Source organism: Triticum urartu, chromosome 5 (genome assembly GCF_003073215.2).
Source record: "Triticum urartu cultivar G1812 chromosome 5, Tu2.1, whole genome shotgun sequence".
NCBI classification, from domain to species: domain Eukaryota; kingdom Viridiplantae; phylum Streptophyta; class Magnoliopsida; order Poales; family Poaceae; genus Triticum; species Triticum urartu.
In genome coordinates this window covers 496,054,055-496,065,248 of record NC_053026.1, presented here as the reverse complement: position 1 = coordinate 496,065,248, position 11,194 = coordinate 496,054,055, and the positions used below count along the sequence as shown (strand labels likewise).

Sequence of the window (11,194 nt, the reverse complement as noted above, 5' to 3'; positions counted from 1 at the left end):
TCGCCGTTCGCCAATCTGGACGGGTTTTCTTTTCAAATCACCTTTTAATTTTCATCTACTCCATGCATATTACTCCATGCATATGTGCACATGCATGACGCCGTACGTTCGGCGTAGATGCATGCACCCTCCATATGCGCCTCATGTGCTAGCTTCAGGAGCCAGCCTGCTAATTTGGGTTAGATTGCACACTACTTACGTATGTACGTATACCTACTGTGTATACATCGTATTAGGAAAAAATACTGACTTGATGACGCCCGGGTGCGTTGTCGTATCCAGCCGCCCTACGTCATTCGCATCTGTGCAATCCTATTCGTCCATACTACTACTATAGAATATACTCCTTCCGTTCCTAAATATTTATCTTTCTAGACATTTCAAATAACTACTACATACGGATGTATATAGATATATTTTAGAGTGTAGATTTACTCATTTTGTTCCGTATGTGGTCACTTGTTGAAATGCCTAGAAAGACAAGTATTTAGGAACGAAGGGAGTAGATCGGTCCTGCATGCAATGCGAGGCCCGTGTAGCTGTAGCTGATGGATGGACAAGTTGATCTATAGATTACAGTTGTGTCATTACAAGTCAAAGCTTGTCTGCCCCGTGTAGCTGCGTTTGTTCGCTGAACGCTGGGTATATATAGAGAGATATACGGATTGTCTCGTAGACTCGACGTATATGCTGCTGGTCTTAACTCTGGATTATCTCCGCCTCGTCCACAAGGCTTAGATTTAGCTTAATTATACATGGAGCTACCTACAGGTGAACACTCCTACCACCACGGCTACTCTATTTCTTTCTCCTCCGGCACACCACAGTACACACATCATCAGCGTGCGCAAGCTCGAGCTCGTGCTGACATGGAGGTCGACCACCAGCGGTTGTCGTTCCTCATGGAAGCTACCTCCATCACCAGCAAGGACGACGGCTCACCTCCCGCCTCTGCAGGAGACGCGGCCGGCGACCACAGTGGAGGCAGCGAGTTCATGGCGACTCCTGTCGCGTGGCCGCCGCTGGGACTCCAGGGGTGCTCCAGTGGTTCATGCAGTGCGCCGGACTCGCCGTTCATCGGGGTGCGGAAGCGGCCGTGGGGCAAGTACGCCGCCGAGATCCGGGACTCCACCCGCAACGGCGCCCGTGTTTGGCTTGGCACGTTCGACACTCCGCATGCCGCCGCGCTCGCCTACGACCAGGCCGCTTTCTCCGTGCGCGGCCCGGCCGCCGTGCTCAACTTCCCGGTCAAGCTTGTGCAGGAGTCGCTGCGCGCGCTCGGCATCGGCGGGGCCGCCGCCGCGGGGGACTCGCCTGCGCTCGCGCTGAAGCGCCGCCACTGCATCCGGAAGAGAAATCCCAAGAACAAGAGGAGGACGGGCACGGCGACGGCGGCAGCGGGGGCCGATGCTGCATCGTCATTGTCAGCGTGCGTGCTGGAGCTGGAGGACCTTGGAGCCGACTACCTCGAGGAGCTGCTCACCATGTCGGATCTGTGAGCCACCGCTCCGCTCATGCATCCTATATATGTATATATGATGACTTGATGTGTCCGTCATGGTGAACCGAACCGAGAGCTCCTGCCATTTCTTTCCGTGAGAGCGACGCCGTGTTATGCAGAGGTAGCGGCGAGCTATCGCATCCGTTTTACATTGCTGGCTTGCTGCCGTGCCCACCATCACTTCCATTCCATGTTTGTAAATGGCATGCAACATTCTCTAAGGTATCAACGAAGCCGAGCCCAAGTAGGGCGCTAGCCTAATCCGACTTTGAATTAACAAAGATATCAACCGGCCAGGATACAACTGCAGCATGCAACCAAGTAGAACAACAGAACGCGGCAAGATAGAGAGGCGTTGGAAAACAGCTAACTAAGCCTCGGACACTTCACGCATGAAGAATATAAAAAAGAACACATAGATGAAGAAGTCGAGGTCCTCCACCGCGACTAAACATGAACGGAAGCAATGTCGGCTCTGAAGACGGAATGAAGATGCACCTACATGGCCTGCCATCACCAGACACTAAGGACCTCGGTACGACACATCCATCCAACTTCTTCTCCGAAGGTGGACACAACCTCCTCGCCTGGATCGCAAGACGTCGCACCGTCGAAGAACGAAAAGTTCCACATGAACATCGATGGAAGCCATCGGATAGTCCCAAAGAGCAGATTAGAGCACCCAAATTTGCCGAAGAGGCTCACCCAAAGTAGAGTGCCCTACACGGCCCACTGCCAGAACACGCCGAAGGAAAAGAGCTCAGGCTTGGATGAAGAAGGACATGCCATCGGCTGCTGCCAACGAACCCACACATTGCCCACTGCTACTTATATAGTTCATCGGGATTTCCATGAAGGGGAAGGATGATGTAGCACAATAGCGAAGTATTTCCTTCAGTTAAAAATCATGGTTTATCGAATCAATAGGAGCCTTCACGAGAAACAGATAAACGGTACCTACACACACAAAGCAAATACTTGTACCCAACGAAGGCAAGGGGGTTGTCAATTCCCTCGTTCTTGCCTGTTACAAGGATTAAATCTGGTAGTGATAGATGGATAATATAAAAATAAAATAAAAGATAATAAATTGCAGCAATGTATTTTTAAGGTTTTAGTAAAATAAAGTGAATTGGAACCCGGGGGCCATAGCATCACTAGAGGCATCTCTCCCATAAGCATAATAACAAGGTGGGTAGACAAATTACTGTTGGCAATTGATAGAAAACACATAGTAATGATGATATTTATGACATGATCAATATATAGACATTACGTCTGTGACAAGTAGACCCGCATCCATCTGCATCTACTGTCATTACTCCATTTCGAGAGCGCTTCTATGCTTGCCTCTCTAGATATTAAGTTCAATAACAAACACAGTAATGATTTAACCATGAGACATAATGTAGACAAAATAAGACCAATCAATATGATCCAACCCCATCATTTTACCCTTAGTAGCAAGAATACAAATATGTGCCTCACTACCCCTTCCGTCACTAGGTGAGGACACCGCAAGACTGAACCTACTACTATGCACCACTTCCACTGAAGATCTAATCTTCAACTTGCCCAAAGAAAACTCATAGATCGAAAAGCATTACGTAGCTATAAACGATCACACATAATAAAGTTTAGAGAAGAATTAATTACTTTCAATGAATATCCATATCATAAACCCACAATTCATCGGATCCCAACAAATACACCACAAAAAGGGATTACATCATATCGATCTCCGAAGAGAACATGTATTGGAGATCAGAGAGAGAGAGAGAGATCTAGCTACTACGACGGACCCCTAGGTCCTGTGAGGAACTACTCACGTATCATCGAAGAGGCAGTAAGGTTGGCCTAGAGTCCCTCCATGAACGATCCCCCCCCCCCATGTAGAGTATCGAAAAAGGCCTCCAGATGGGATCACGGAAGAACAGACTTGCGGCAGCGGAATAATTGTTTCGGATCTCACTATGAGGGTTTCTGAATATATGTGAATTTATAGGTCAAGAATTAGGTCAATCGGAGCTAAGGGGGGCCACAAGGGGGCAGGGCGCACGGCGCGCCCCTGCCTTGTCGCCTCCTCGTCTGGCTTCTGGACTTCTCACGGAGCTACCTGTGTCTCTTTTGGTCCAGAAAAAATCATCAAAAAGTTTCATTGTGTTTGGACTCCATTTGGTATGGATTTTTTTGTTAAAAAATTACAAATAGAAAACAACTGGCACTAGGAACTAAGTTAATAGGTTAGTTCCCAAAAGTGATATAAAATGACATATAGAGCATACGAGATTAATAATATAATAGCATGAAACAATAAAAAATTATAGATATGTTGAAGACGTATTAGCATCCCAAAACTTAATTCCTACTCGTCCTCGAGTAGGTAAATGATAAAAACTGAATTTGTGACATTGGAATGCTACCTGACATGTTTCATCATGTGATTTTCTACGGTATGAATATTGGAGAAACGATGATCTAATTGATATCAACATAATAATATGCATGAATACTAGAAAAATTGTAATTTGATATATTTGAAAGAATATAGTTAATCATACGGACGGCGCTGTGCAGAGTGAGGATTGTCGCACATGCGTCACTAGGATAAATCAGTCAGGGCAAGGGTTATGCAGACAATCCAACGGATAATGTTATCAGTCTCACCATGGGCACCAGTTTGGACCAATTGAGTGAAGCCCATGGTTTGTACAGCATTTTCAGGTGAGTGGAAGACGAGAGCAAGCTGAGGATGATATATGGAAGTCTTTGCTGAGTTAGAATCGAAGGGTGGGCAGCTTTAAGAGCATTACTAGTAGAATCCTCAAACCCTCAAACCCTCACTAGCGTTTTAAGGGTCCAAAAATGATCTTTTTTGTGCACAGCGCGCCCCTGCCTTGTCGCCTCCTCGTCTGGCTTCTGGACTTCTCATGGAGCTTCCTATGTCTCTTTTGGTCCAAAAAAAATCGTCAAAAAGTTTCATTGTGTTTGGACTCCATTTGGTATGGATTTTTTGTAAAAAAAATACAAACAGAAAACAACTGGCACTAGGAACTAAGTTAATAGGTTAGTTCCCAAAAATGATATAAAATGGCATATAAAGCATACAAGATTAATAATATAATAGCATGAAACAATCAAAAATTATAGATACGTTGAAGACGTATCAGCATCCCAAAACTTAATTCCTACTCGTCCTCGAGTAGGTAAATGATAAAAACTGAAATTTTGATGTTGAATGCTACCTGATATGTTTCATCATGTGATTTTCTATGGTATGAATATTTGAGAAACGATGATCTAATTGATATCTACATAATAATATGCATGAATACTAGAAAAAATCGCAATTTGATATATTTGAAAGAATACAGTTAATCATACGGACGACGTTGTGTAGAGTGAGGATTGTCGCACATGCGTCACTAGGATAAATCAGTCAGGGCAGGGGTTATGCAGACAATCCAACGGATAATGTTATCAGTCTCACCATGGGCACCAGTTTGGACCAATTGAGCGAAGCCCATGGTTTGTACAGCATTTTCGGGTGAGTGGAAGCCGAGAGCAAGCTGAGGATGATATATGGAAGTCTTTGCTGAGTTAGAATCGAAGGGTGGGCAGCTTTAACTAGCGTGTCCCAAGCTGACACTGAAAGCCGGATGCGTACATGCATCACGATACAAGCGGGGAGTCCGGGCGCCGCCGTGCCATTGGCGGCGAAGACGTTCCGCATGGTGAGCGACCGGGGCACCTCGTGTGCCGGGGAGGCACGAGCAACACGTTCCTCGTCCTCGACCCCGCCGCCTTCTCCAACTTTCTATACAGATTTATGCATGCCTCCTCTGCGCCAGCCAGTGGCTAGCTCTCAAGTGCGGCTAAGTGGTTGTGCTTATTCCTGCTCCCCATTGCTGATCAATCTCAGGGTTTTCCCAAGTTTTTCTTTTCGAGGATAGGGTTTTCCCAATTCAAGGTTGGCCCGGAGACGTGGCATGTGGGAGTTGGCGCACGAGTGTTCGTGCGCGCCCAGGTGAAACTGCCGCCGCTGATCGTCGCGCAAGAAGAAGAGGGAGCTGTGCGAGGAACGATCCAGGCGGTGGTGCAGAGGCTACCTACTCAGTTGAAACGGTTAGCTACCAGTACCAGCAGTAAAAGCTATCGCGCATTTTCATTTAGAGTAAATTATACCAACGGTGCTTGAACTTGGCGCGAAAAATCACTTTAGTACTAAAACTTGTGGTGTACATTGAATCGGTGCAACAACTTGGCTCCCTTGTGCAAATACGATGCAAAATGCAATTGAATACGCCCACAAGACTGACTAGGCGTGACAGGGTGACATGGGTCCATTGTCAGGATGCAAGATGCACGGCGTGTGCCCTATTAATTTGCGAAAATACCCTTGGAAATTTTTTCCACAAGAAAGCCCCAGCGAGCTGGGTCCCCCAGTCAGTAGTACAAAATGTAAATAATCACAAAAATTAGGCCTGCTATGTCTAAACATGAGAACTGCAGCGTGCTCACTGAAGGTACTAGCCACTGCAGCCCCAACATTTTCCTCGGACATATTGGATAGCTAGCCTAAATATCTTATAACAATGACGCTCACTGGGCATGGACTGCAGTTAGTGCGGCTTATTTGTACGTGGTAATTGTTTTCAAGATATTTGCAAAATACATGTAGTAAGTAATAAAATAATGTTCAAATATTACTATGCTATAAATATTATACACAAAAAATTATGGTTAGTAAATAAAAGCATTCAAAATCTTTAATGAATACGAACATTTTTGTACACTCGTGGCTCATATTTAAATTATACAAAATATTGAATACAAACATCTACTAAATATTTATGACCATCAACTTCTGAATAATTCACGTGTGACCTATATTATTATGTTACATAACTTACGCATTAACACTATTGAATATTCATATCAACATTTTATTTTCTAAATTATGAATATTTTTTATTATACAAACATTATGTTAAATGACATACCTATGAGTTATAAAATTATGCGCCACTCTTCGGATGCCTTCTTCGGAGTATCGGACAGGTATCCTGTCTCGGCTATGCGCCATACCTCGGCGCCACCCACCTCGAATATCGATCCCTTTTGGGAGCGAGGGATGAGGCAGAAAAGCTTCCTCCATAGCTCGAAATGGGCACTACAAGAAATATGTCAACTTATGACCTTCTGTCAGTGACCCTCGAAGAATTGGTCATAAATTTATGACCATTTTAGACGAATTGGTCAAAAGCTGTCCAGGGGGCTCCAAACCCTAAACCATTGCGACCATTTTGGTCAAAAAGGTCGTAATTTCCTTACACGAAATGGTCACAAAGCAAACAGTGCTAGTCCGTTGCCTTATTTCTAGTTGTTAATGACCAATATAGATGGTCATAGCCTTGTAGATTGTGGTGGGTTATGATGACTAGGCGCCATCTCATCAGTTTTGCCTATGTGTCATGTCCATGTGGCAGTTTTTGCCCTAGATTGTGAAGCAACCTATATTTCTATCATTCCCAAAATTACCAAAAAAATCTCATAAATTCTTTGGGGCATATCTTCATCAAATATGTTAAAATCCTTCCTTGCCTAGTTCAAAACTAATTCAACAATATTCATTTTCCTATTCACAACAACACTTTATGAAGGAAGTGCTATTTATATATTCTTGATTGCCCTCGGAATTTTTGGGCACTCTTTCCTATCCAAATTATTACCGCATGACAAAATTCAGCTCCATTTGCCTAGCAAATCTTCCTCGGCAAATTTCCAAAGTTTTTGTCCACCTAGAAGCATTGTGAAGGAAGTACCTTTTTTATATCTCTAAATGACATGAAATTTATACAGTTCCTTCATATGCCCAAATTATCAACCTCCTCCAAATTGCAGCTCAGTCAAATCATCTATGTGAGCCCAGGTTCAATTTATATTTTATGGCCAAATTGGCACGTTGCAAAGCAAGTGTTATATAGACCCCTCCTATTACCCTCAAACTTTTCGGGCACTCTTACATACCCAAATCATTGCCACATGATAATATTCAGCTCAATTTTCCTAGTAAATCTTTCTCGGGAAATTTCCAAAGTTTCTACCTCGAGAGAAGCTTTGTGAAGTAAGTACTAGCTAGGCTTACCCAAATGATCTAAAAATTTACCAGCGCATGACCATACCTAAGTAACTTACCTACACCAATTTTGAGATCATTTCATTCATCCAATCTCTCTCACTAGTTTTCCCAAGTTTCTGTCCATAGAAGAGCATTGTGAAGGAAGTACTTCTTTGGCATGTCCAAATGGTATCAATTTTCTACAATGCTTTCCTATGCCCAAATAACCATCCTCCATAAAATTTCAGCTCACTCCATTCATTATTTTGAGCCCAGCTTCAACATTCATATTTTTGTCCAGCGTGGTACTTTGCAAAGCAAGTACCACCTAGGATCCTCCTTTTGAGCTAAAAATTTGTGAAGACATTTTCCTTAGTAGATGATCATCCTCAGCCAAAACTCACGCCCATTGGCCATGTGCATTTCCCATACCGCTAATCAAACACTTGGCTGCTAATTCATGTTTGAGCATCGATCGGTCTCCTCGTGAGAATCTTATGTTGTAATTTTCTTCCTAGCACCAACCTGGGGAGTGCCTAACCCACTAGACATGCCTAGGCCGCCCAGAACACATGACAACATTACGGTCACGCGGTGACCACGCGACGGGCATGCGAGTTTACGCGCTCTAGAGTTGGGGCCCTCGGCCACCGCCCAAACCTCGACGTATCGCCAACAAACCATGTATTTATGATTAAATAGGTCCTTATGTAACTAGAAATGATTTTTGGAAAAAATAAATAGCAAACTATGAGGCAGCTGCAGTTCAAATTTGCCCCGCTTCCAACTGAATCGGCGGAAATTTGTCTTTTTCACGAGAGGTGGATCAAAAAAATTTACACCCAACCATTTTGTCAATTGTGCATTAAATATGGCCTAGTATTTTATAAAAATGATTTGGTCCAATTTTGCAACAATTATTTGGTAGTTCCTTCACAAAAAAACCTCCTTTCGGGCACTCGAAAAATGGAAAATGTATTTTCCGTGCAAAGAAAATGAAAACTCCCTTAGGCAACATTGTTTGGAATTCCAATATGCACCCTTGTGCATAATATGAGATCATTTGAAGAAACTATGCCAAGAATGTGGCCATAACATTGATTATTTGGCTTGAAAGCCATTGATCTCCACACGTGATAGCTCGTTTCTGAGAACACTTTTTTAAAATAATTGCCGTATTACAAGTTTATTATTTTTTCTAGGAACTTGGCCACATATAATGACACAATGCGAAGGTTTCCCAATTTTTTGATTTTTTTTTGAATTTTTTATGCCCGTTTCAAAATGCGGTCAAAACGGCGAGAATGACCGTTCCTAGCTAGTGGTTGAATCTTGGAATTTTTTTGGTGTTTCTCTGATTAAATAGGTCCTTATGTAACTAGAATGTTTTTTGGAAAAAATAAATAGCAAACTATGAGGCAGCTGCAGTTCAAATTTGACCCGCTTCCAACTGAATCGGCGGAAATTTGTCTTTTTCACGAGAGGTGGATCAAAAAATTTTACACCCAACCATTTTGTCAACTGTGCATTAAATATGGCCTAGTATTTTATAAAAATGATTTGGTCCAATTTTGCAACAATTATTTGGTAGTTCCTTCACAAAAAAACCTCCTTTCGGGCACTCGAAAAATGGAAAATGGTTTTTTCGTCCAACGAAAATGAAAACTTTCTTAGACAACATTGTTTGCCATTCCAATATGCACTCTTGTGCACAATATGAGATCATTTGAACAAACTATGCCATGAATGTGACCATAAGATTGATCATTTGGCTTGAAAGCCATTAATCTCCACACATGATAGCTCGTTTCTGAGAACACTTTTTTATAATAATTGCCGTATTAAAAGTTTGTTATTTTTCCTAGGAACTTGGCCACATATGATGACACAATGCGAAGGTTTCCCAATTTTTTGATTTTTTTTGAATTTTTTATGCCGGTTTCAAAATGCGGTCAAAACGGCGGGAATGACCGTTCCTAGCTAGTGGTTGAATCTTGGAATTTTGTTGGTGTTTCTCTGATTAAATAGATACTTATGTACCTAGAAATGATTTTTGGAAAAAATAAAGAGCAAACTATAAGGTAGCTACAGTTCAAATTTGACCCGCTTCCAGCTGAATCGGCGGGAATTTGTCTTTTTCACGAGAGGTGGATCAAAACTTTTTACACCCAACCATTTGGTCAAATGTGCATTAAATATGGACTAATATTTTAGAAAAATTATTTGGTACAATTTTGCAAGAAACACATGGTAGGTCCTTCACAAAAAAAACACATTTTGGTCACTCAGAAAATGAAAAATGGTTCTTTTGAGCAAAGAAAATGAAAACCTCCCAAATCAACATTGTTTGTCATGCCTAAATACACACATGTAAAAAATATTGGTTTATTTGAACTAAGTATAAGAGGTTAAATGTTTGCCTGAATAAGAGGGTACAAACTATAAGAGAAAAAACAAAAAATGCTTAATTCTGATTGGTGGAACCAGCTGTGGCATGGATCAGTGACATGGCAAACATCTTTCCATCCATCCATACATCCATCCGTCCGTCCATCCACCCCTCCGCTCTCTCAGCTAACCCTAGCGCTCGCAGATCCCTCCCTTCGCCGCCACCCTCCCCTCCCCTCGCAGATCCATCCTTCCCCTCCCTCCTTTCCCTCCGGCAAGATCGACGTGCTTTACTCCTCCCTCCTTCCCCTCCGGCAAGATCCCACATCCATCGATCCATCCTCAACTGGAACCCCTCTCCCGATGCCAGATCCAATCCTCCTCCCTCCCTCCTCGCCCTGGCTCCCTGCTCCCCTCCCCTTCCAGATCGCCGCCACCACCTCCCTCCTCCTCCCTCGCCCCGGTTCCCTGCTCCGCCGAGGCCGCCTCCGGGAGATCCGACTTCGCCGACGGGAATGGGGCCGGATCCGCCACGCCCGAGCGCTCCATCCTCGTCGATAGGGATGACTACATCCTGGCCTCGGCGCTTCCGGCACCGGCGGCTCATCTCCTTCCTCGGGCACCACAACTTCAACCGCACCGTGGATGTGTAAGCACGCAGTCGTGTCTCCCCTCCCCCCTTCAAACCTGCCTCTGCGAATGCATCTCTTGATCCGGGCAACGCACGCGCGCGCGCAGGTTGGTGACCCAGACAGACGTGTTCCTGTGCCTGAAGCACCTGGCCGAGCTGGTGGACGTGGGCTCCTGGGACAAGGCCATCGACTACCTCTCCCGCTTCCTGCCCTCCGACCGCCCGCTGGGCGTCCACGGCCGCGCCCTCTTCCACTACCTCCGCGTGCACAAGGCCATCGACGACGTGCTCGCTGGAGCCCCGGAGGCGCGCTCCGTCACCACCGCCCTCGACCAGTGCATCATCCGCCGCCCCACCAAGAGCCATGCCGTCACCAGGCTCCGCGCCATCTTGTCTCTGATCGACCCGGGGCTCGTCGAATCCTCCTCCCCCACTGCCTCAAGGTACGGCGATTCCTTCCCCTCTCCTCCCTGTATCGTCTAGATCCGCATTTCTGTGGTGCTCTGTGATAGTTGGGCGTCTAGTATTGTGGAATTTGGCTCCGATCTGTGGT

General features: G+C 44.6%; 1 protein-coding gene across 1 annotated transcript; it reads left to right on the top strand.

The window, feature by feature from the left end:
- Nucleotides 1–699: 699 nt before the first annotated feature.
- On the top strand, nt 700–1,746 carry LOC125556429 (ethylene-response factor C3-like). Its single transcript, XM_048719165.1, has one exon. It carries the CDS (start codon nt 756–758, stop codon nt 1,497–1,499), a length of 744 nt encoding a protein of 247 aa, XP_048575122.1. The 5' UTR covers nt 700–755; the 3' UTR covers nt 1,500–1,746.
- Nucleotides 1,747–11,194: the final 9,448 nt, after the last annotated feature.